At 38.1% G+C, this 27,277-nt stretch overlaps 1 protein-coding gene across 2 annotated transcripts in view; it reads left to right on the plus strand.

Annotated features, from left to right (window-relative positions):
• The first annotated feature begins 566 nt into the window (after positions 1 to 566).
• Positions 567 to 27,277, plus strand: part of LOC146455228 (uncharacterized) — a 40,345-nt gene continuing 13,634 nt past the window's right edge. Inside the window, exons 1-22 of one of the 2 annotated variants that reach the window (XM_085094491.1) lie at positions 567 to 830; positions 3,610 to 3,666; positions 5,583 to 5,639; positions 5,955 to 6,200; positions 7,005 to 7,188; positions 8,011 to 8,124; positions 9,167 to 9,267; positions 11,333 to 11,395; positions 11,673 to 11,733; positions 12,424 to 12,468; positions 12,598 to 12,809; positions 13,883 to 13,936; positions 14,588 to 14,654; positions 15,224 to 15,405; positions 17,320 to 17,376; positions 18,903 to 18,969; positions 19,736 to 19,917; positions 21,574 to 21,630; positions 22,618 to 22,684; positions 23,781 to 24,007; positions 24,814 to 24,870; positions 26,680 to 26,746. In XM_085094491.1, coding sequence (XP_084950617.1) covers positions 666 to 830; positions 3,610 to 3,666; positions 5,583 to 5,639; positions 5,955 to 6,200; positions 7,005 to 7,188; positions 8,011 to 8,124; positions 9,167 to 9,267; positions 11,333 to 11,395; positions 11,673 to 11,733; positions 12,424 to 12,468; positions 12,598 to 12,809; positions 13,883 to 13,936; positions 14,588 to 14,654; positions 15,224 to 15,405; positions 17,320 to 17,376; positions 18,903 to 18,969; positions 19,736 to 19,917; positions 21,574 to 21,630; positions 22,618 to 22,684; positions 23,781 to 24,007; positions 24,814 to 24,870; positions 26,680 to 26,746 — 2,389 coding nt within the window. In that variant the 5' untranslated portion in view covers positions 567 to 665. The remainder of the gene's footprint in view (positions 831 to 3,609; positions 3,667 to 5,582; positions 5,640 to 5,954; positions 6,201 to 7,004; positions 7,189 to 8,010; positions 8,125 to 9,166; positions 9,268 to 11,332; positions 11,396 to 11,672; positions 11,734 to 12,423; positions 12,469 to 12,597; positions 12,810 to 13,882; positions 13,937 to 14,587; positions 14,655 to 15,223; positions 15,406 to 17,319; positions 17,377 to 18,902; positions 18,970 to 19,735; positions 19,918 to 21,573; positions 21,631 to 22,617; positions 22,685 to 23,780; positions 24,008 to 24,813; positions 24,871 to 26,679; positions 26,747 to 27,277) is intronic. The other variant, XM_085094492.1, reaches the window with a different exon arrangement.

Below are 27,277 nucleotides of genomic sequence, written 5' to 3' on the forward strand. Positions count from 1 at the left end.
TAAATTGGGAGCTCTCTCCTGGCCTTGACTTTGAGCATTCGCGAAGAGGAAAAACAGTTTTGCTAATGTTTAATATTCCAAGCACGCCTTCACTGTAGATAATTAACGTCCTTTCAGTTATCTGATGGTCCTAAGTTTTTTTAATTAATAACTATAACTTTGTGTGTGATCTTTTTCATTTCCGAAATTAACACCTGTCAGGCAAAAGCAATATTGCCTTTGCGATCATTAATATTGCACGGCGATCATTGAGGTTGTAATATTGAGTTCTATTGAGGTCTATCAACCGACGCAAGAAAAGACACTTAGTCATAAGTTAGAATTAAAGATTCAAATTTCACATTGAAACGTTTTTCTTTTCTTGCCTCCAAGCTGCTACGTGCACGCCAACAAATGATTTCATTCTTTGCAGTCATTCTCATCAAGTACCGCTTTAGGCACTCTCAATTATCTATTAATGGTGACCTCTTAAGTATGAACATCACTATACGTAGCCAATCAAAATCGTTATTCTATTTGCATTGTTTGCTTGTTGCTAATATTTCACTGATCACTGAAGCATACCGCTTTCTTTTGCTTTCGTCCGGATTGGGCGTATGTTGCTCTCAAAAACAAGGACATCGGATAAATCAAATCATGGCCTAAATTTCATTGCGATTTAAGCCATGGCTGTGCTTTTTAATGGAGTCTTACCCACCGAGGGCCTCGCCAAATGGCTGGTTATTTTGCTAGTTTTGTGCTGTGTGAAAGTGCATGCCGGAAGCCTAAGAACAAGACTGTTGAAAAAGACAGTTACTACAGCACGATGTACTGCAAACTGCTACACTCTGGTGAGATATACAGATTTTATACATTGAGTAAGCAAACGAACGAACGTATATAAGTAACTTGTGGACTATAGTTTTTATAATGGGCCATTTTAACTGGGAACGAAAACTGCAAAAGATGTTCGTTATTACATAAGTAATTTGATAAACGTTTTTTGAAGAATTTAATCGTATTTTAAGGAGTTAGTGTTCATGGTCCTGCTAGTCACGTCAACATTCTGATTTCTGTGAAGCTTTCGATCAAATCTTGAATTGTGACATTAAAATCATAGCTCAATTTTGAACAATCTACTGTATTCCTGTGACGCCTTTTGCTTTCCGATGCTACGAAAAACACCACGTGGCAGTTGAACTGTTTTTAGCTTTTACTTTTAGTAGCTTCTGCGAGCGAACGTTTGCTTTACGTATCTGCTTGAAACAATGCTTAAGAATATCATTTGATGGAATTTCCTGTCTGGTGAGTTCATAACAGACACGCTCTGCATCTCTTTCTAAGAATTGGCTTTTCGGTCAAAAAAAAAAAAAACGCTTTTGTCTACATGCACGCCTCCAAAATGTTACACTTTATGCTGCACATTAAGCCCAAATTTCGTTCGTAATTCTAAATTCAATCCGTTATATGTATTGCTTGCAAATGAGTTGTGAATACCAATTGAAATCTTGAAGTTTGATTCAGTACCGTTCACGTGAAAGCTTTTGAGACCGAGTTCCTCAGTGTGCATGTGGGACTGGTGCAAGTCCGCTTCTAAATTGTCCATCAAATCTGGTCTGTCATTAGCTAGCTAGTGAGGTGTATATTCAGTGGGTGCTTTGCTTTCATTATCTCTGATATTCCCGTGATAAGAGTTTGTAAAGCTAGCTCACGTACGTAGATTCGAGACCTCGAGGAAGGCAAGAATTTTAAGTACCGAGTGAACCGCATAAATAAACCAAAGCGGAACTTTTTAGTGGAAAATATGTGTAAACTAACGTCACCGCCTTGCTATCAGATTCCATCAAGTCACCAAAATGTTTTCAAGAAATAAAGCTAAACTTACAAACAATACCAAAATAAGCAAATGCTAGGCTGTTTTGGTACATTATGATCCAAGTCATCAATCATTTTTATTCTTTCGATAATAATGGAACAATCATTTCATAGAGAGTTGACTGATATGCATGGCTAATAATGTGGCAAACAGAAATCCTTCTGGCGGTTTCATTAAAGTCATTCGAACAGACGTCAAAGGAAACACACGCGAACAAAAGAAATATATTGTTCCTGTTTCGATCCTGTAAGTGAAACCGCATACGCTAAAATATCGTTAACCGGAGCACGTAAAACGTAAGCTAGGAACACGCAATACGAATATGCTGTTTTAATTCGTACAATTCCACTGTTAAATATGCTTTCAGCATCGTTCTTGTTATGCTAGTTTCTTGAGAAAATGTAAAGAACAACTGGCGAAGCTTCCCTAGCTGACATTGACGTCTACGATGTCAAACGAGCCCTTAATTAAAAACAATGAAATTAACATTTTCTTACGTGCTTGAGAAATGTGATGTCATACTTTATCAAAGCTTTTTACTTTAACTTATAGGAATGTGCCACCAAATTGTTCAGTTAGCTAGAGTTGATAGGTGATGCTGTTCAATGAGGCAATTTTCCCTGCAATTGCAACACAATGACCGTAAGCGACAAAATTGGGAGACAGGTTGCAGGAGTACCAAAATAGATGTCACATACTGCGGTGCGATATCGCAACGCTGCAAAAAATTGAATACTTATCTACTTTTCTTGCACCTTGCAAAGCAATTTGTCATTCCGAGACAGGTTTCAAAGGTGAGGTGGTGACGGCACGTAGAATTACTTTCGTAACTTGTCTCGCAACGGCGTTGTTTGTTGGAAAAATTGCATCTTGTAACGAAATCTTTAATGCAACATTGGACCCGCATGCAATAAAGGCAATTTACCGTGTGCAGCTTTGTTATTCAGTATATAAATCACCTTGCTTACGTGCCCTCCCGGTACAATACGTATACAAAAGGATTAATGCACGCACCGTGGAAGTTTTAGTTCATCCGGTTTACCTGTATATTTTTTAGCCATTTAACAAACAAAAAAACCTTGATATTTTCTATATGTTACTTCACGTTATTTTCTTTTCTGGTTATTTATTTAAATGTTATTGTCATCTTAGCAGCTTTAAGTTTCTTTCTGTTTTTCACTTTTTATTTGAGCAAAAATATGAAACGTATTACGAAAACCTTGCTGTTTATACGTAAAACATACTCGCTTTTTACCCGTTTTGAAAAATGGCAGAGTAAGGTATGTTCCTTGGCTAAGAGTCAGTGAATTCCAACTGACAGTTTTGCAAGAAAAAAGTCCAATTGTTTCTTTTATGTTACATAGCTTAGAGGAACAGAACAGGAAATGGTCCGTGTAAGGTTTGACTTCTCGGCGGTAGAAGCCGAGAAGCCCTTATATGTAATACAATGGGAGGTGGGGGGGGGGGGGGGGGGAGTGGGACGATGGAACTTCTCCTCTGGGTTTTGTATCGTTTCAACTAATATCTTGAAACAAGCCTGTGAATACCATGGTTTCCCCTATATGGTAAGGTTAATATTAAGGATTATGCCTTGTGATTTCAATTGTTATTTGTTTGTTTGGCTAATCCAAATTTTTGTAAGAAGACTTGCAAAAGGCACACGGCTTGTTTGATTTGTTAACGCAGATCACCATTTTTTCACTCATTCGTTTAATTGTGTTCTATTTACTGACTGTTTTCTTTTGTACACGTAGTATGGTGACCGCAACAACGCTTCAGGTAACAGCTGCCAAACTACAGCTTGCAAAGAGGTAATTATGAGTCATAAAATGTATATATTATTGCACATGCTTATTCATTTGTTAAATTCTCCACCAATTATGTTGGGAATCGGATTCTCGCACGAAATATCTTGAACACCCGCTTGGCTTAGACGAGAGGTAACGAAACTCTGAATTGTGCGCCTTTTATGACTATGCCGGGAATGGAGAACTTAGCAAGGGACATGGGCTATTGGAATAAAAAAAAGAAAGAAAGAAAATTGGAGAAAACTGTAGTCTCCCTCGCAGCCATTCTGTCTTGCGTGACGAGACACAGAACGGCTGCAAGGGAGGCTAATAAAAACTGCGCATCTTTCAGAGATAATTAACCAACAACGATTCTAAAAGCATTTTCCAGCATTTATAGTTTGACGGATCAATACTGCCACTTTTTATCAGTTGATACAACAATAACACACACACTATATAACTTTTAACCTGTCGAAAAAGTCGAACATTTTAGGAGTCTGTGAAACTCCTTTGCAAAAAGTTGTATCTAAACATGCTGACTGCAGTTCCATAAAAACTGACGGGATCACCGAGCTTGTTTCTTCGCTATAACCACTTAAAGGTAAAATTAGGGACGATTTTAACGAATTAAACTGTTGTTATGGTAAACTATTATGTCGAGGAAACAACCATAACTCGTTCGCCAATGTTTGGACATTTGTTAAATACCATTACTGGCGACTAAAGAAAAGTGGTAAAATATAGAAAAGAGAGCTGTTTATTTTCATTTTGAGCAGGAATATTTCCAACGTTTGAAAGGCCTGCCAGTCAATACGGTCACCATGGTAACATATCATTTTATGGACATTGACTTGTTTCGCCAAGAAAGAGTAGCTATCTTTGGTGGCGTTTGTTTGCATGTCGAAAAAGTTATAATTGTAAACGCTCAAAGTCCACAATGGCAGCATCCGGCGCCCTTCCCCGACTCCTCGTCACCAATCTAGATTTCCTTAGCACATGCTGATGAATATAACACAAACAGTTTGTTTATTTGTTGTATTTTGAAGCTACTATAATATTGCTCCCTTTTACTGGGATCATTTACCGCCCTGTCTGCGGTATCTTTGTGACCGGAGATAATTTCTAAAGTAATAAAGGAAACGTTTATTGTCCCTGGGTCATTTGAAAAGTAATAAAACCGTCCGGGGATCATTTGCGGTCACTCAGTGATTACTAACGAAGTAATTAAGGAGCCATTAGCTATTGGGGGATTATTTGTGGCTCACAAATAACTTGTGCGCCTTAGGCTCGCCTGTACAAAGTCTGTGCCGCAGCTGCAATACGGAGCATGATAATGGACAAGTGCTTTCGTGGAAGCGCTTTCAGATCACGCGCTAGTTACAATCGCTGAAAAAAAATGAGACCACTACCAGTAAAGCCCTGAAATCATTCAGATAAGAAATTCACATTCCCCTGCCTGTAAGACAGAAGCGATGATGTTATGAGATCATTGAAAGGAGATCTTGCAAAATTAAAAACAACCTACAAATTAAAAGAGCCTTGGCAAACTTAGTTCTCTCTGTAAATTTGAGCACGACAGGACAGTTAAATAGTTTTTGAGAATTGAATACAGCTCTTTTTTCCCAGCCATACATTTTTTGTAAATCTTACAGTTTTTGAAAACTAATATATCCAAGAAGATTCAACGTACATAGTTATGTTATTTTATGCTGTCCACTTCGTTCCTAGCCTGCATTTCGTTCTTTGATATATGCTAATGAAAAAAAATGTAAACAAATTTATCGTGACGTCAGCAAAGGTTTTCCAATTGACGTAGCAGTCATATCAAATGTATAAAACTCTTTTTTTTTTTTTAAGAAAAAAATAAATTAAAAGAAAGATAAAGAAATGCTCCTGTGTTTGATGTATTGTAAAATACTTTTTTTGCACTTTTTCAGTGCTTGTTTCCTTGTGGGAAGACCTTTGGCAACGAAACATTATGCGTTAACAGTTGCGTAAGTATCAACTTAAACAACATGAACGCTGAAGAATATTGAATAATGTTCTTTTCAAAATTGAGTGCTAATTATTATTTCTACAGCCAAAAAGAAAAAAAAAACAGTTCAGGTCTTGTAACATGATAATGGCAACTTGTTATAGCACGTGTAAGATATGTACGACAGGTGAACCTCTGAAAAGTTTTCGAGTCAGTTATGCTGTAGGTTGCACTTACATCACGCTCGAACAGTGGGGGATTGTTTGGCTCGCGGAAAACGGATTTACGTCTATTACAATATTTCTCAAGATCTCTTCTTTCTTCTTGATTTCAGAATAATTCAATCAGCTGTAGAGTAAGCTGCAGCTTTCTAACTCATTTAAAAAACTTCTCTTCAATTCTCACTGGAGATGGCTCCATATCACCAGCCCCAGGCATACCAACAGTAACAAACAAGACTTTTGGCTCCATCACGCTGGATTGGGATCCTGTGCGGCTGAACTCGAGTGGCACCCCTATGTACATTATTGGAATGAGCCATAAAGGAGATTCGAACAAAAAGTTATTTTTCTTCAAGCACGTATGTATGGAGAAAGTTAACATTAGCGTTGACATCGAACTCTAAAATTTGATGTGAACGCCAGTGGCTTAATGTGACTGCAAGAAATTTGAAAACGGAACACTTGAGTTGCCAGTCCAAGGGGCATTGTCATGGGACATTTTACTGTATGTGGGCCAAAACTGCCAAATATTTGACTAGGAACTTCTTTTCTAACATGAAATTACTCTTCGAGCACGGGGAGGAAAATATGAAATAGTTTCTAGGGGGAAGAATAAACTATAATCCTGAGTTGTTAGCAATTTGCCTAAAATACTTAGAAGGAAAATTTTGGCGCAATCCGTTTCCATCCTAGCAGCCAAAGATGAATGATACTGGCCTCCGTGCACTAGTAGGGTTATTGTTAACAAAACTCAACCATTATTTGAACGTTTACATTCATACAAATATCTTTTTTGGTTAATGAAAATGACACTAAAAATACAGAGGTGGCACTGCCCCTTTAGGAGCTTTAATAATCAGTTGAATACCTTGGCTGATGTTGTCTGAGTGATCAGGTCTCAAAGGAAACAGTGTGGACACCTTGTGTTCCAGATTTTCATGTTGTTTCTCGACAAAATACCATTTCGGAACCGGCGGTCGAGAATATCAAAATAACAGAAGCGTGATCGAAGGACTTCAATTTCTTAGCCACTATTTGGCTTTGTTTGTTCTAGTTTATATTTGTTTGGTAACTTGTTTTCTAGTTCATGGAACAAGTTAGATCAGGCTTTTAGTTTTAGACCTAAAACCTGTCTCTTATTTAACAATTTTCATTTCATCTAGGTATTCACAGCTCCTCGTGGTACTCTAACGACAAAAGAACTTTGCTTTTTCGTACCAAAAGTCGGACTAGATCTAAGTTTTCGTGGTCGAAGTTCCTTCAAGGGAATATCCTACAAATTCAAGATAGCGGTGGTCACAGATAATTCATCTGTCAGTTATGGAGCAGAAACAATTAGGAATATAAGTAAGTCGCTACAAAGTATCTACCTTATTCATGCCGAATGTAAATAGGTGAGGATATGTTACATTGCATGAGGTGGAACTGCATGAAAGTGGAAAAGACGGAACTCCCCGTAGACGCATACCTAGTTATTCAAACAGGAAAAAAGGTCCCATGGAATGGATTACTTACTTTGTGAGGTGGCCTTGCTGCAGCGTGCGGCGTGGCTGTTCCCGATCGATAGTACAGTGATTATCACGCCCGACTCGGTTATCGGGCAGACGTGGGTTCTATTTCCGCTACGGACAGCACGTGAGGTGCGTGTCCAAAGACGTCTTAAGGCCTGGGTAAAATAGGAAACATTGTTGCGGAAACAAATGCTTCCAATGTTGCAGAAACAAATTTTGCTGCTCGGAAACAAGAAAATGCTTTTGCCTTAGGTCAAAAACATATGTTTGCTTCCCGGACACAAAATTTTGCTTCCGAAACACGTTTCCCAGTTTAGCCACCTTGACTAGTTCCCAGTGCTGTTCGTTAAAAATGTTTGCTAGCAACAAAGTTAGTTTATTATTATGCGCATGCGTGACCCATGCGTTTAGCCATCAGGTCGGCAAAACATTTTGTTTGCTTCCCGCTAATTTAGCTACCGCGGAAACATAACAAGAAACAATGTTTCTGCAACAAGGTTTCCTAGTTTAACCAGGCCTAATTACACTGTTTACCGTGAAATATTCATTCATTAGCCCTATATCACGACATTGTCATCGTTAAAAATTTATCCCATTCATGCTGTTATTGTAAGATATTTACAAAACAATTGTTAATATCTACTATTTAATTGTCTAGATCTGCCTATGCCCAAGCCAGTCAGTAATATAACGGTTACAAGTATTATATACAAGAATGACCAATCACTTTCTCGCAAACTAAAGCTGACGGCGACCTGGACTCCACCAGCAGGTACGTAACGTAAACCTAAAGGCCACTTTACACCTTCAAATTAAAAGGGCCGATTTGACAAAGAAATTGGTTCAGTGGACTAAAATCGGCCCATAATCTTGTATAGTGTATACATCCCACAGCTATCCCACCACCACTGATTACTAGTAACTGTATGGTGCTATTATATTAAGACATTCCGAGCTGGGGCGGAGGAGCTGGTAGCGAGACCTGAACTAGGTTACATAATTGCCCCAGTAAGGAGTTTCGACCGAGTGAGACTAAAACTTATTTTTGCGAACGAACATGCAATTTGTAGACACATCCACCCGGAGTAATTTGCTCTTTCTCGATCTGTGGACTCACTCAATTGTGAAAATCTCGCTGCCAAACTTAACTTATGACTGTATTTTCAACTGAATTAGTCCATTACTTACCTAAAATTTGGAATAAGTGTTTTATTAACAATCAAGCAGTATTGACAGCTTTTATTGATTTCATTTTGCAAGAAAGACCACAAAACGATATATTCACCACTTTTTCTTGAACAAGGTATATAATGGTTGATATCCTATGCCCGCTTAGCCAATCAAATCTCTGGAACTGCATTGTGCATTAAAAAAAATTATAATAATAAAAATAGTTATCAGCGAGTGATTGAGGCGATAGCCCTGCGATGTACCAGCATGCGATACCTTAATCGCCTTATGCTACAGAAACTTTGGAAGTTATGTGTCAGTCTTGAAGCTGGCCTATATACTTAACAATTACTCCACGAGCGCCATATGCATATATCCAACAAGCGCGAGTGGAATAATTGTTTTAGTAAGAACAATCAAGGAATATAGCTACATCTTGCTGATTTCCCTTTGCAGGAACAATCAGAAGACAATTTCTGGGTCATGGTATAATGGCTCATACATCATGGCCGCTAAGCCAATCAAATCCCTGGAATTGCATTGTGCCATGATACAGTTTTCAATAAAACTGAATACTACTCCATACTACTGAAGTTCCTGAATCTCTGTGTTGTAGATATATTTTTCATTTTTTTTTTACTAAGGAGATGCACACGTATCAAACTATGCCATGGTTTGGACAGCCGGTGTTGAATGCTGGGAGTTTCCATTTTTGCCTTCGCCAAGAGCTACAATAACGAGCGGGGTAAGCAAAAGAAAACGAAAAAGGTTTTGCTATCAGATTTAAATTACTATAATGAAGGGATTGTTCACCGAGCTATATCACCCACGGACGAATCTCTCATTCACTTCCTAGACACTGAAAACGAGATTGGTTACCGCGCAGCAATACAATCAGACCTTCATTTGTCTTGTTTAAATGTATTTTCACCGCCGATTTTAAGTTTCAGATTAAAGATTTCAAATTAAGATTATTTCAGTTTCAGATTAAACCTTTTTGTCTAGTATCTTGGTTAAGATTTTAGTAAAAACGCTCTTAGCAGATAACTTAAGTTATTTAAAGAAAGTATGAGTTGAATTACGTGAAATTCAAATTAAAAGAATTTGTCTCAAAAAGCAATGAAAGTGGGCTGTTGCTACTGTTTTTTCGACTTAACTTGCAATTCAGTCTTTTGCGTACAGCATAATCATTTTTGATCAACATGAAGGTAATGCACACCCTTTCTAAATGATGATTAGGGTTAAGCTGTACTCAGCTACGTTTCTTGATTCATCATTGTAAGCGTTTTGAATCAAACGTCACCTCCCGATGAAAGTGGTATACTTAACAAATAGATTCCATTTTGCCGTGCGTCTGTACTCTGATAACGCACAGATGACGTCAAAACGTGGTGAGAACAAAGAAGTACGCTACGAGCCGCAGGCGAGTAGCGTGACCGATGTTCTCACCACGTTTTGACGTCCTCTGTGCGTTATCAGAGTACAGACCCACGGCAAAATGGAATCTATTTGTTTTATACAATAACCAAGACATTTCAACACATTTCGTGAGCGAGCATCGCGTTGCCTGAGCTGAGTCAAAAACTTTCCAGCAAACCCGGTGTAGACTACTACACACATGCAATTGTGATCTTCTAAATTAGAGTATAATCCGAAAGAATTTCATTAACAATGTTTTCAAAACTAACCTTTATTCCAGAAGGAAATCCTGACCCCAAAATATTATAGCATGGAAGTGACTTCACTGCGATTTGTCAGTAATCGATTTACTCGCCATTACCGGATTTTTATCAAATATTTGCTTCCTTTTCACGTCACAACAAAGTTCTAGCTTGTTTGTCCTGGTTGAGGTCGCTTTCAATGGTCTTTGCCCAATATTTTATTGGGCAGTTTTCCTTTCCCGCGAAAATTTGCCTGTGTTTGTCCGCTACTCACAAAAACAGTTTGCAAAACTTTGTTGACCAGTCACTCTGGCTGGACTCTAGACTCTGATCACGTGCGCCGGTCACACCACTCGATGACGTTAATTGTGTGTCTATACTCTAATCACACACTCCTTTAGACCAATCAAAACGCGAGTTTTACACAGTTCATTGTATAACATACGATACTTCGATTGCCTACACAGCAAGACCGCAAGGAGATATGGGTAAATTTAAATTTACCAAACTCAGTAACGGCCCATAGTTACAGAAAATAACCACATTAACAAACGTTTACGGTATTTTCATTCATCCTATGTTACTGAAAACCGTGAAATTACAACTAATTAAGAGAATGAACAGCAACCCATAATACCCTTCGGTCTCGTCTCGTAAGCGACAACTGTTATTATTATTATTGTTATTATTTTTTAAAAAAAATCTGTATATGAGGAGGCTTACGTATTAAAAAGGTTTAATCAGCAAAAAAGGATTGTTCTGCACTTGTGTTAAAAAATAGATAATTTTTTTGACATCCTCTGCAAAAAAAAAAAAAAAAAGAAAAAGAAAAGAAAAAACAACAACAACAACAACAACAACAACAACAACAACGAGAAGTGATCACGTATTAAGGAGAACATGAGCACTCGGCTTTACCTGAGTCAACGAAAAAGACGAGCGCAGTGTATTTAGTTCATCGAGAGGCATGAACTTGGTTTCCAAATGGCTACTTCGTGAAGGAAATGCTTAAAGCTTAAAACCTACAAGAATAATGCATTGATGCGGCCAATCCTCAAATCAAGTAGGAGGGACTGTACTTCAAGTTGTTGAGGATACAATCCCAAAAATGCTTGAACTTAAGCTTATATTGCCCATTTTTGTTCACAGCCTGAAACAAGGGGATCTATTTCCTTTGATGAAAACATAAAGAAGTGCAATTTTATGTTAACGGTGAGACAGACGAATTGCTCTATTACTGAACCTCTACTTTCAGTTGTAAGTTTGTAGTAAATATAACTATGGCAAGTCAATAATTGGATTCTTGAAACAAAGATCATCGACAACGAAGAAAAGAAAAGAAAAAAGAAAAAGGAAACTATGGGAATGATGTGTTATGCAGTCAGTGACACAGGGATACTCGGAGAAAAGAAATCCAAATTCTACCAACAGGAGTCCAACCTAGGACCTTCGAGCCAGTGCATTAATCAATACAATGTTTTCGTCGCAGGTTTACGCATTGAATTTATGCACTCCGAGTAATGGCACCTCTATAACGTTTGAATATCCTGGTGAGTGAAAATGCACGATTATTCAATTGCGATTTCGTTTTAAGGCCTCGTAGTAAAATTGAACAGTCAGCTAGACAATGGAAACTGGTGAAACTGAAATGTTGAGCAGTATACGTGGAAACACGTGATAAAGCTACATACGATTTGATTGGTTGAACGTAAGCAACACGTATGTGTATTACATGGCTCACGCGTCAAATAATAAGAATGATGATAATGATATAATGATAATGATGATGATAATGATAATGGTGATGGTATTGATATAATGATCACGATAATGATGATAAATGATATTATGGAAAATGCAGGTTGTTTTAGAACTTATTCAGATTATTATTATTATTATTATTATTATGATAATGATAATTCATATTTAAAGAGCGGCCACTCTACTAGTTGCCCATGGTGCTTGGCCATAATTTTAACCATTTTAAATAAGACTGAAATGCACTTATTACATGCACACATGCACATTCGGCCAGACAAAAAATAGCAAAACAGTTAACAAGTTTTTCCGCCAACCATTTGGCAAGATACTTAGCGAATTTCTCCTGACACGTCAAGTTCAGTTTACCATCATGAGTTTTAAAACTCGCGGAAACTTTATTTTGTCCCATGAAAGGGCGTAGAGAAATCAATACAAGTTGTTTAGCTATTTAACATGTTATGTTTTGTATTTTTTTGCAGGATGTTTAAACACTACCAATTACCCTAAAGAAGATTGCCTCAGAAGTAGGATAACTTTTCTTGCTCTTTGGTGGTTTTTCCTACGATTAATTAAATTAAAACGAAAAAAAGACAGTGATTATGGATAATCAGTCAGTTTGTAAGCTTACTGAGACTTGTCATGTTTTCTTTCAGTTGACCCTCCATACGCACCAGTTGAGGACAGACAAGTCAGGAATATAAATCATAGCCTGGCCAGTATTAACGATGATTACACATTTAATATGAACATCACCTGGAGCGCACCTCTTTACCCTCACAAGGGAATTTCATTTTACACAGTTTTTTGGGAAAGATTATATTCAGGTGCAGGGTTATATGAAATCCCATTAGCTGCTGACACCCAGGTGAGTTCCAATGCTTCCGTTACAATTATGTCTCACTGAAAGTTAAAGTACATGTTACAAGAACCCTTGGCTGCAAACGAACCCAGAAAACTATAATTGTTATAAATTAAAATTTTTAGTTTAGGGAAAATAGCAAAGGAGAGAAACAGTGAAATGCATCCCTTTGAACAGCCGCACCATGTGAAGCTACCAGATCAAATCTTCCATCAGCATCTTAGGCATAAGAGCAGCATCATTGGAAATTTTTCTCAGCCGCGTTCATTTGAAAAATCACGCGTTGACATCAATGATTGCCTCTTAAAACTTGCATGTACAAACTATCTTAATTAAATAGCATAAAATACAGCATAGTGCGATGGTTTGTCATTTGTAAATGGTATTGCGCTGTTTGACGTAAAAACAATAACAGTACCGCACAAACGGAGTGCTCAGTACTCCTCAAAACTAAGGATCGTACCGGACTTTATGATCCATAAGCTCCATATGTTCAGGTAATACGAACGACAAAATGGCTAGACAACACCACAGAGACGTCAACATTGTTTTATTTTATTGGCCAAACTTTTGGATTCCACGTGTCTTATGACACAATTCAACGCCACGATATTTTGGCAACCAGAATAAGCAATATAACAGGAGTATATAATATCCCTTAGGGAAGCTTTGACATGAATGATGATACTTGAAGGTTCCATCTACATACACCACCACCCTTACACTTTGTATTTTAATACAGAAGTTTAAAAACCCACCTCCTTCATTATGATTCACAAACACTTCGTTAATGTAAAATGTATAAACATAATTTGTTTACTAACGGACCACCAAAGAGCCCCCTATGAGAAACTTGATTCAAAGGTCTCTGTGCATTCCAGGTCCAATGGAAATGTTGGTTTTTGTGGAGGGAGGAAAACCGGAGAACCCGGTGAAAAACCCTCGGAGCAAGGACGAGAACCAACAACCAACTATGAAAAAAAGGAGGGCAAGAGAAGGAGATGGGAACCCCCTGCTGTCTCAGGGGGTGAACTTTCCATTAGACAATACATGTGAAATACTTTTCCTTCAATTTTCAGGGAACTTCGCGTGTAGTAGGACCACTGCACCCAAAGGAGGTCTACGTTATCAGAGTAAGAACCAAACTAACATCGATGTCTTTAAGGAAAATGGCCTGTGAACAAATCATAAAGCCTTATCCTTAGCTTATGTATTTGTTTGTGTTTTTGTTTACTTTTTCACTTTCGTTGTGATAATAAAAAAAAATAAAATCATAAATCCTGAAAGACAGTGGGGTAACTTTTTTTACTCCCTACTTCGGCCCATCCCCAGGCTGCACAGGTTAATAGGGATTACCAATGATACACGCCCTAACCACCATCAAAAGACTGAAAAGAGTGGGATAAAGTTGCGTTTTGGTGGACATCATGAGGGAGGCAGCGTGGTCGAGTGGTTAGGGCGCCGGACTTGAAATCCTGAGGTCCCGGGTTCAAGTCCCGCTCTGACCGCTACATGGAGTTGTTTCTCGGTAGCCCCGAGTTCATCTTCTCGGCCGCGCTTGTAAATAGCCAGCTGGTCTGCCTCCTGCCAGTTGGGATTTTGCCATGTTATTTTCAATTTATATTATTTCATTATAAAGTTTAATGCTCGGCCCCACTAGCACTTGTGCTATTAACACTGCCGAGGGTAAATAGAGGTTATTTATTTATTTATTTATCAATCAAATAAAAGCCGTTGAATCCATCACGGTTTGCTAAGAACGTTTCGCATTCCGTTACTTTCAGATATATCCATATTTTGTGGATTCTACACCGCAAGGCTTGTCCAAAAATATTTCAATACCTACGCCTGGTAAGTACCCAAAATGTTACGACCGAGGACTACCAGAACGTTCTGGGTCAGTTATTGTTATTAAAAGACAGTTTAGATGGTGTTTAACAAACCACGTTCTAAGCCATTTTCAATTTTGCCAACAGTCATATCTAAACATTGTCTGCTGCTGACGGTAACAAAAAGGCTTGCATCCCAGACTAGAAAACTATTTATCTACTTAGACTAAACCAATTATCAACAGATTTGGAGGTTCACTGATTGTCTTGAGCCGCGGACTAAGTTAGACTCTAGTTTAAATGACATGCCTGGTGTCTCATTACGTCATTTGTTTATGAAAACACTTATAACGTAATAAGTTTCTGAAAACACTTATTGAGCATAAAATTGGCATGGTACTTGTTGATGTGGCTGACACGTTTTAGACAGCTGTTGACAGTTGTTGCCATGCTAATAGATCGACCTGTTAAAAGTACCGATTACTAGCTATGTCAGGCCTCCAGCAAATAACAAAACAAAGAGCCGAGAATCAGTACGTTGTATCAAAAAACATATATTGACAGTTATTAACATGTCCTCAACTTTAATAGGAGTTGACCCTGCACAAGTGACAGTCCGCAACTTGAAGCTGGAAAAATTCACCTTCTCACCGCAAACCGGGGCATTTGAATTGAATGTTACCTGGCAGAAGCCTGCATTTAACTACAGTAACATTACAGCGTATAAAATTTCATATCGAGTGAATGAGGGAAACGTGATTTCGACGAACACGGTAAGTATGCCGGGCTTACATTGATTAATCCTTCCACTAACTGACTGACTAACTGACTGACTGACTAACTAACTAACTAACTGACTGACTGACTGACTGACTGACTAACTGACTGACTGACTGACTGACTGACTGACTGAATGACTGACTGACTGACTCACTGACTGACTAACTAACCAAATAACTGACTAACTAACTAACTGACTGACTGGCTGACTGACTGACTGACTAACTAACTAACTAACTGACTAACTGACTGACTGACTGACTGACTAACTAACTAATTAACTAACTAACTGACTGACTGACTGACTGACTAATTGACTAACTAACTGACTGACTGACTGACTGACTAACTAACTAACTGACTGACTGACTGACTGACTAACTAACTAACTAACTGACTAACTGACTGACTGACTGACTGACTAACTAATTAACTAACTAACTGACTGACTGACTGACTGACTGACTGATTGACTAACTAACTGACTGACTGACTGACTGACTAACTAACTAACTGACTGACTGACTGACTGACTAACTAACTAACTAACTGACTAACTGACTGACTGACTGACTGACTAACTAATTAACTAACTAACTGACTGACTGACTGACTGACTGACTGACTGACTGACTAACTAACTGACTGACTGATTGACTGACTGACTGACTAACTAACTAACTGACTGACTGACTGACTGACTGATTGACTAACTAACTGACTGACTGACTGACTGACTGACTAACTAACTAACTGACTGACTGACTGACTGACTGACTAACTAACTGACTAACTGACTGACTGACTGACTAACGAACTGACTGACTGACTGACTAACTAATTAACTAACTAACTAACTGACTGACTGATTGACTGACTGACTGACTGACTGACTGACTGACTGACTAACTAACTAACTGACTGACTGACTGACTGACTGATTGACTGACTGACTGACTGACTGACTAACTAACTAACTAACTGACTGACTGACTGACTAACTAACTAACTGACTGACTGACTGACTGACTAACTAACTAACTGACTAACTGACTGACTGACTGACTGACTAACTAATTAACTAACTAACTGACTGACTGATTGACTGACTGACTGACTGACTGACTGACTGACTAACTAACTAACTAACTGACAGACTGACTGACTGATAGTTGCTTTCAAAGATGCCCTGTGTTTATCCTCAGTATGAATTACAGTGAGGCTGTTGGCGCAATTTTCTTTAAAATATAATCACGAAGGGTGTGCGTTCTCTTAGTTATAGGGGTAAACTATTCGTAATACAGCTACACTGTAACCAATTTAAGCTTTTCTTAAAATAATCAGGGTTTGGTTGTGTAAGCACTGAATTTTGCTCAGCGTTTCTTTACTCATAAGCACCTGTATTCAGGGATTTCACCGTGCAAGGCTTTTTTTTTATTTATTTTTTGCATCACAATCATTTTTCGATCAAACCTAATTGTTGACTCAGGTTAATTGATCGACCATGCAGTGAAAATTGGTTTGTTGTCCTAAACTCTAGGTCTATCCGTCAACTAATCTACCACTACCTCCCTTAAGTAATGTTACTCACCTCCCCCCCTCCCTCATACCCACTACCTCTTGACAGCAGCTGTGACATTGTCTTGTGTCGGTTGCCCCACAATTCACGTCCGAATACTCACCGTAGCAGGCGCAATGGTTCAAGTCGTGTCCTAAAGGTGGTCATTGAAAAGATACTTGGTTTATTAAAGGAAAAAAATTCCCCTACCTTTCTTCTATTCATTAACAAGACAAAAAGTCTCAGTATACGTATACGTGTTTATGTTATTCTGAATGCCTTTTTCCAGTTCTTTCTTAACATCCTTGCGCATTTCGACTGATTTTGATGTCTTACTTTCTTGGCGCAGGAAAAAACATATTTTCCCTTTTTTGGAGTCTTGCATGGCCAGCCCATTTCAGTTAATGTAAGTAGACCACTTTGATAAACTTGTAATGTTCTTAAACTTGAATTTTATCTCCATCCTGGCGTGGTATGTTTTCTAAGGTTAGCTACCCACGATTAGTGCATTAAATTAGGCGGGGAGAGGGGAGGGGGGAGGGGTGTTGGACATTTCTCATTTGGGATATTGTCGATAAGCCGATCTTTGCCTGTATCTCTGCTCCTCCTGGTGTCATATCAAAAACCTCAAAACACAACGCTAAAAACAATGCTTCAGTTTTACTACAATTAAGTTACCACCCCATTGCACTAACATTGACGATGAGTGTCTCTGGTCTTAGATAGGCTGGGTCACAATAGATTCTAGCTTGAAAAAAGTTAGGCCATTTTTTTAACATTCTCAATTCAGTGTGCTAGAGCTGAGCTGAGCTGAGAATTCAGTTGATTTCTTTGTCTAGGTATTCTAGAATTATTTTGTGACAAATTCGAGGTATGATTGTTGTAACCGCCAGAGGCAAACACTTCTAATTCACGCAATTTATTCTAAACTCTTTTCACTTTGTTGGTTGCCCGGGAGGGCTGAACATTGCAGCTTAACAGTGTTACTGACGAGGAGAAGAAGGTTTAAAATTGTTGTGGCGCGTTTAGACGAAACTTCCAGTAGAAATTGCTAGCAGACTGCAGTAACTGCGGATAACTACGCGAAGCGCGTCTCGTTGAAAGTTCAACGTATAATGAACAGAAAATGTCATTTCAGCAAAGTGTCACTTGCAAAATTCAAATTATTAACTTAAATTCCCGCGCAAAAACAGGCCTAGGGGAATACTAATTGAGGCCACTATAACAATCGGGTGTTAGATCCAACAATTGTTGTACCATTTCACCAAAAAGGGTCAAAATGCCCATGACACTTCCCAGTTAACCATCTTATTTCTTTTCGATAAGAGTCCCAAGGAAAAGTTCCTACACAGCCTTTTAAACTCCTTTTGATCTGACTTTATTGTGGCAAAAGTAAGGATCGCCTGCTGCAAATAAAATATAACATTGATTAAAATAAGAGACAAGAGGAAAGGGGAGGAAGTGTTAGCAAAAGAAAATTAAGTTTTGATGATGGTTTTCTCCACATAAAGGACAACAGTAAAGAAAGTTAGCTAAATTCAAGCTCGATAATGAAGTAAGAAATACGTTATGTTCGTCACTAGCGCCATAGTTGTAGGAGAAGAAAAAACTCTTAGTCTGCTGATGGGAATCAAACCCATGGCCCAACGAATACTGGTCACTTTAAATATCACTGATAGCCAGATTTGCCTGGTAGAGAAGATTATCAATAACTGAATCACTAAAGAATATGAATCACACATGAACCCATATTCAACTTGACGTTGCGTACATTGTTGGCCGGCTATCAGTTCACTGATACACCACTAATTTATTGGAGTAATTGTAAAGAATAATTATCTTAGAAAGTATCACTTATCCCGACGTTTTGAAATAAAGATTCCATGCCTTGGAGATATAATATTCGTGCTAACATTTTACAACCCCTTATAGGTAACACCCGCGTATGCTCACGACTGGATTAGTGGAACTAAACATACTGCAAAGGGCAACGCTCCGGGTAAGAAGACTGTAAGGCCTTTTTTTGTGTGTGAGTCTATGTATTGTTATTTTTATGCATTGTCAGGACTCATACAGCTACAGCTCCTTCGTATCACTGAGAATAGTAATGTAAGGAAACTTAAAGGGAATACAATTTATCCAATATTTTTCCTTCGTCCCCCGCCAACATTAGGGAACTTAAGCATAGACGTTTTTGAGCCACGGACGACAATCGGAAATTGATTTTTTCGCTTTTTGAGGCGTTTTCACGCCATCGCGTTCGCAAAGTCAAGCCACAGTCATCAACAAAACCTTTTCCTGTCCGTGGTAAGGAGCAAAACCACGCCAAAAAGGAAACATTCCACTTCTGGTTTCCGTCCATGGTTCACGAACGCCAGCACTTAAGTTCCCCATTATAGTAACGATGACGCGGTGCGGTATTTATGAATTGATTTCCCAACAGCCTCCATTTTTCATTTCTTGGCTTTTTTGTACAATAAAGAATTGAAAAATTGTCAAATACTTGTGAATTGTTCGTGGCTAGTCTGACGCGGCGTTTCGTCTCGGCCAAGAGACTCTTCAGAGACCTTCAGAATTTGTAGGCAAACTCGTTGAGTTGGTTTTCCAAACTTTCACTAAACCAGTCTTAATATATATTAATATAAAAACCAATAAAAGAACGCTAAAAATTCTAAGTGTAAATATTACTCTAAGAAAGTTCAAGGTTTTTAAACCAAGAAGTATATATTTACTGATTGTCACTTTTGTCTTTTTATTTCTTTTAGCCCCTGACCCTGGTCAAGTAACTGTGCGTAACTTTTTGCTCACAAATTTCATCATTTCTCCTCAAACCGGAAATTACGATTTAAATGTCACCTGGGATAAACCTTCCTTCAACTACAGTGAAATTTCAACCTACTCTCTGAAATTTCGTGTAGATCGTGGAAATGAAGTTACGTCACAAACGGTAAGACATTTTTCTGTTATTTCATCTTCTAAGTACTTGATAATGCGTGGTTCAATTCTACCTGTTACCATCTCCCCCCCGGGCACACCCCCGGGCATTTGTGTACTTGACGTCCTATTCCCCACCCCCGGGCACACAGAAAGAGACAATTCCCCACCCCCGGGACTCATGACATGGACTAAAAATAAACTGCTTCGTTTTGATGATTTATTTCTTTATTTAAACAAAACCAGGAACCTGAAAAATCCTAAACTGTTAGAACGAACGCGTACACATATTTAAAGAAGTCAAAGCTGATTGCCGCAGATTCGAGTTGAATTCGAAGCGACGCGTACGCATTGCATGCAGAAAACCAACTGTAAAATTTGAGAACAAATCTGGGAACCGAAACATTTACCCAAAGCGTATACCTAGCCTTTAAGATAAAAGTATAAAAATGAAACAGCCTTGAATATACGAAATAAAGCTACTAAATTCGGATACTTACTTCAAATCAAGCTCTGGAATAAGCTTTTAAAGCAATGAATGAAAATATAAATCACATCGCCTCCATCAGATCGATAAAATAAAATATATTTTCATTTTATAAACTGCAACAAATTACCAGTAACACTTAAATTCAAACAGAGCTTTCAGCTTCGACAGATTACTCTGGTCCAGCTATTCGCTAACGTACTCAATGGACTTGCCAGCGAAAAACGTGGCCTTTTCCGCGTAGTTAGCCGCCATTGTCACCCCATAAGTCCTTGCGTGAGTAGTTATTTCGATTTGCCCCGCCCCCTACCCCCGGGCAAGACCGCTTGAGGAAATTCCCGACCCCCGGGCCAGACGGGCCGAGTTTTCCCGGGGGTGTGCCCGGGGGGGGGGATGGTAACAGGTAGAATTGAACCACGCATAACGTCAAAGACTTCATCAAATGCAGTCAAAGCTCAAATGTAAAGTGAATTTTGTGCATGAACCCTTTTTATTATTGTTGCGCCCGTAGAAACAGTTCAGTATTAGAGCAACGTCACTCAACCAAATGAAAACCAAATGTTTTCTAACGTAATTCAACCATTGTTAATCGAGGGTCTGGTTATGAAACCTTGCCATCTTAAAGTTGATAATAATGTGAAACAATGTTACTGCAATTCATGTTGGAATTTATGGTCGCGACCGTGCACGATCCTTTGTTTTAACGTTCATACTACGGCTGAATATCGTGGCATTTCTAAAGGCGCTAAAAAAAACATAAAGATGTTTCTCTAGCTTCATAACTGGTGACTTTTGATAACTATGTTTCAACCGTGTTTTTATTACACCAATACAATATAAATTTTATTTTCTTGTAACGTTGGTCGAGAGGTTAGTATGTGTGAATGATCTATAAAACAAGTAATCAATTCTACATGGATCCAGCACCTTTTGGAAGCCAGGTTCCATTAAATTAGGCATTCGTCGTAGTTGTAGACTTGATCAAATAAAAAAGTGTTAAATCAAAGTGCAAGTGCGAGTTTTTTAAACCTGTCACAGGCGTAGTGAGGCAAAACCAAAGGAAATCTGAAAATACTTTCGTCACTCAAATTAAAAAACACTCTAACCACGTGGACGGATGTAATTTGACAAAAGTTGACAAATTAATTTATATTTTCTCTCGTTATTTCTCTTGTCTAACAGAATAAAACACATTTCCTTATCCATGGTATATCACACGGAGAGGAAGTGATATTTAAGGTAACTATCTAATCATATCCACTTGTGAGGACACAATACCTACAGAAACTCAAAATTCCAGGGAGGGAGGGGGGTACTCCTTGGAATTCTCTTTAGGGGTGTGCCACTTAGTTCCATGCCTTTTTTCACAACCGTTTTCAGACCTGGCCTCTAAAATCCATATCAGTTTTCAGACTTTTGTTGTAGCGTAATTAAACCTCGCATCAGTGCCGAAGTCAAGAATTGGTTAAACTCACCTGAAAATTCAGCTCGAATGATATATTTTGGATACTTCTCCGTTCTCTACTATTCATTTGGAGTTGAAAAAAGAAATACGTTTATACACTCTCGTGGTTCCCTTGAAAACAATATCCGATTTAAGACCAGAATGATCAAAATCTGTACCTGTTTTCAGACCAAAACGGCTCAAAAACCATACTCTTTGGGGCGTCACATACCTATATAGCTTATATAAGTTAGTACTGCCCCCCCCCCCCCTTTTTTTTTTCCGGGCTCATAATGCCCAATCAGAAGCCACCACGCTTTGTGACTTGGGTGGGCTCTTCAAATGTATCTGGACATGTTTCTGTTCTTGTCATTTTTTCGGTTTCCAGGGCAAGCAGATTTGTAAAAAAAAAGTGTCTTCCTCATTTTTCTGTTCAAATCTCCGTCTGGTTCAAGATTGAGGCTGTTGTGAAATAATGACACAATAATTTCAATGTAGAAGAACCTTTTTATCTCTTCAGTGTTACTAGGTCATAAAACAAAAATGAACATTTATATAAGCACCTCCCTAGTTTTATTGTTATGGCGTTAATAGCCTTGGAATTTTATAGTCCATTTGACAAAGCTGGAAAAGAGGGTGGTACAATTTGGCCAAAGAGAGCGTATATTTGGGCATATTTGGCAGAGGGTATCAGACATATTAAAACTGGTTTTGTGATACGTCTGATCTCTTTAGAGTGGGTTAATTATAGAGTATTTGTGAGAAATGTGATGTCTCTGCAGATTACGCCAAACTACAATAACAGATGGATCATTGGGACAGAGAATCAGAAAATAACTAAGGCACCCGGTTAGTAAAAAAATGAGTTTAAATGGGTTTAAACGAGTTTAAGCAGTTTAAGACCCAGATACGCAGTCTTGATCTCAGTAAAATCTTTGATGAATATAGTAGCTGCTACCTTTGCAATTCGTAATTACGGTTTTAGTTACAATATTTTAGAATTTTGATAATTACGAATAGAGTTTTAGTAGTTGGTATGTTAGTGAGTTATCATTAATTCGTTTGGTATTTTAAAAGTTTAAGTGGCCCCCATTAGCAGGGGAAATCCCCTCTGCTAGATTGTTGCTTGACACGTGAATAAAGTCATTATTATTATTATTATTATTATTATTATTATTATTATTATCATTATCATTATCATTATCATTATCATTATCATTATCATTATCATTATCATTATCATTATCATTATCATTATCATTATCATTATCATTATCATTATCATTATCATTATCATTATCATTATCATTATCTTTGAACCCTACGTCTTGCCAGCCACAAATGTTTATTGATTCACAGGACTGGATTGATACCAAGAACAAACGCAGTTCTATTGTCTCAAGTTTAATCGACTTTGTACAGACAATTCCTCATAGAAAATTTCACCAAGATTTTGCCTCCTGTGTATAGAAAAGCGTTTCTCATTGATCAATACCAGTTTCAGTCTGGAATAAATCATCGTCCATTTTAAACCAAGCGAAGTTCTCATTACGTTGTAATGAAATGAACGCAGAGTTATACTAAACTGTTTTTCTCCCGGTATTCGTTTATCAGTCTAGTCTGAATTGTCTATTAATTTGTAATGATTTTTTTACTATAGTGGTTGTCCTTAATACTTCACTGAAAAACAAACTGGACCCAAAATATATCGGATTCTGGGGGATCAGGGATTAGAAACACTTTAATTGCTTCAAGCTTTAAAACATAATTATTCTTGTGTAATTCATATTATCAATTTCAGCCAATGTTGTTTGCTTATTAACTTGCTAATCTCTCCTGCTTGTTCGTATTAATAACGAAGTGATACTGCTGCTGCGAGGGTTGCCCTCACTCCCAATCACTTTATCCTGAAGGCACTTAAAACTATTTCTTCTTTTGTTTCTAGTACCTGAAGATGAGAAGATCAAAGTTCAGAATCTTAAGGCGGGAACTTTTGTGGAAGACAAAGACAGCAATACATTTACCGTTAATTTTACATGGGATCCTCCGCTTTTCCAATACAGAGTTGTTCTTTATTACAACCTGTCTTACGTGCTCTCTGGCTATCTACGTGACCAATTTCCTTGCCCCAGTGAATTGATAAAGGAGCATGGCTGCAAAATAGCTGGAATAGTGAGTATTTGTTTATAGTTTTAGTATTGTTAATAAAACAGAGCGATTTCCCTATGTATGTTTCATATCCTCTTGATATACTTCAGTAATTTTGCTATACTGTTTTTGTCAATAAAGTCTATTACTGTAAAAAAAAAAAAAAAAAAAAATACTTGATGGTAATAGTACTGATCGGAATCCAGTTGGAAGAGATCGAACCTCAAGAACTCTTGTTAGCAATTAATTACATCCTTAAAAAATCAATGTAAAAAATAAATAGGTCGATCTTTTCAGACATGTCCAATACAGACAAACTGATACGGTCTGAAAACACAGCCTTACGATCCGTACGGTTTGATAAACTGATACGGTCTGAAAAAACAGCCTTACGATCCGTACGGATCGTATTTTCGGTCCGTATATCCGTACGGTCTGTACAGATCGTAAAGGCACTTTTCGGTCCGTATACGGTCCGTAAATTACATCTCATTAAGGATGCTTAGAATATTTTCGCTTCTTATCTGAGAGAGGGGCTTGTACAGTTTGACGATCTGTACAAACCGTACGGATCGTAAGGCCGTTTTTTCAGACCGTATCAGTTTGTCTATGCTGGACAACCCTCGATCTTTTCGGGGATACAAGGTTTTATCTCGGATACCGAAAAAAAGAAACAAAAACAAAACAACACAAACAAAAACAAAAACAACAACAACAACAACAAAAAAAACAGCTGCAGCACCTGATAGCCAATCAGATCAGAATCTTTTTGCAGTCATCGTTAAGGTAATTATGCAAAGACGTTCATACATTTTTTTTCCTCTTTACAGAAGGACACGTCTTATCAGATATCAGGAATATTACCAAGAGAACATATTAGCATTGCGGTAAGCATGTATTAATCAAATGTTGACTTTAGCATACCATGCTATGCTTGTACGCTTGTCATAAATCCACCTAAACATTAGTTGTTCCATTCATCAATTATGCATTGTGCCGTTCCTTATACAATAACCTTCGCTCTGCATTGTCATTCTCCACTCGGATCTATAAATGAATACCAGTCTGTCTGCTTAATAATAATAATAACAACAATCTTTTATTAGGAAGCTCCATCGCTAAGAGTGGTTTACATAGAGGTCCTATTTGTCTGTCTCTCTGTCTCAAAAAAAAAATACTGTGTATCAGGAATGGCAACGTTCTAGTGCGTTTATGGCACAGAATTCACCTCGATCCTTTTCTGTACACAGTGGCATTAGGACCATCACATGACTAGGGTACCTGCATGAAGCAATGGCAACATATACGCACCAAACTGCGGTTGCGACATCTTGCATTCGGTTGTGGCAAACATTCGCGGCTTGCTACGAAATGAGAGCGTTTGCTTGGTCTCTGGCAAGGCGTCAGGACTCTAAAAAAGGAAATTTTGAACTTAGTTTGCCCTTATGTATTCCTGAGGAGGTGAACTTCTAAGTAAACAGGGTAGCACTAAATAGGGTACAACACTAATACACCATGCATTAATAGACTTGAAAATCTAGGTTCCCGGATACCACATTTCCTGCATTTTGAGACCCATTTTAGGCAAATCACAACTTTGTTTTACAGCTTTTTAAGCTATATACATCATTTCGACGGCATAATTGTTTCAACTTAAACATGTACATTCCGCGGCCTGTCAAGTTCTGATATTTATTCGATCTGCTGATAGTCATACATTAAGCTGGTTAACTGCATCATTATCGGGTGCAGGCCTTCGAACAAATTGACTATCTCGTCAAGATTGAAAGGCATATCATATTTGATATGCATTAGAGCCAGGGCGGACAGCCTTGTCTCTCCCACGGTACACCTCATGTAGTTGTTCAAACTCCTCATTGTGCTTATGGAACGTTAACATTCACAAGTGGTGACTGGAAGGGTGGCAGCAATTTTCAGGAGCATGTACAGGTTGGGGAAGTCGTTGGGGTCAAAACCGTAAAAAGGCCTATTGTACTTAAAGCAGGCGGATGATTCAAAAACTGAAATGATGCCTTTCAATTTTGTTGCACTGACAACGGACATCAGTTCAACGGTGTGACAAAGCCGCGAGGTTAAGGAAAGACACGATCAGGTATAAAAGACGAAAGTCAACTAGGCTATTTTTTGAATATTGAAAATAAACAAAAACGTGTATCGTTGACTTACCGCTTTTGTGGTGGGAATTCGCAGACGAACTTGTACGTAATTGCGCGTGAAACTCAACAAGGCTTGAACTATTAAGTTTGAAGTGAATCTCCTTTCAGAACATTGCCGCATTCAGAGAACAAAACGTATCGCAAAGCATGCTTTTCTATGGCTTTTTCGGGCGGATGAAGTTTTACCGCAAAAAATAAAACGTCATTAAAATTTTGAATCTGTAAGGGTTCTTGACAATTTTTATTTTTACTGAGGATAAGACATAAGGCCTAAAAAACGGGTTTATATCTCTATTTTTCTTTGGTTGATGTATTTCGACCACAGGAACTTTATTTAAAAGTTTTTCTTCCGTCATTATTGATCTTCAAAGGGGGTTCGTTCGAACCCCTCGAACCCTCCCCCCCCCCCCCCCCCTCCTACGCGCCTGGTAGCTGCGAAGTTTCTTTACTATTACTTCATCACTGGTAACGAGTTGTTTGTAATAAAAGAGTTGAATGTAACTGTGGTTTGCTTCTTAGGTAGTACCTGTTTACAACGATGAATACATAGAGGGAAAAAGGACAGAAGCAGATGACAATGCTCCGGGTAAGAAGTGTTCGTTTTGGGTTTTCTACATTAACGCATCATTTACACCAGCCAAACCCGTTTAGTTTGGGGGTATTCTGGTTAAATGCTGTGATTTTGCAAGGTTTCAGTGTTAAATCTTTATTCCCTTTTGGAATTTATAATTGATAGATGGACACAAAAACAATTTGCCGACAAACCAGAGTGCTCTCATGTGCTGTCTTATTTGTTCCCTAAATCATATCCGGTGTAATAAGAATTTAACCAGACTTTCCACACCCTACCTTAATTTTAAAACGTATTTTAGTAAATTAAACAATCTTCAAACTTATTTTAGCTTTGGTTTGAACGGGATAGAAGATAAGGCATAGCTGATTTCAACTTTTACATGTTGAAATTTAAATTTTTTCATAATAACTGAGAGAAATTCAGCCACATAGGGACGTATTGCTGGATTTATCTGAACTACAAATTCAAGATTAAATGGCTACATTGAAGGAACCCTCGCCTGTGGCTTGGAAATCTCTCCACGTTATGTTGGAGCATACTAAT

The sequence above is a fragment of the Pavona decussata genome, unplaced genomic scaffold, assembly GCF_977016875.1.
Source record: "Pavona decussata unplaced genomic scaffold, jaPavDecu1.1 SCAFFOLD_281, whole genome shotgun sequence".
NCBI classification, from domain to species: Eukaryota; Metazoa; Cnidaria; class Anthozoa; order Scleractinia; family Agariciidae; genus Pavona; species Pavona decussata.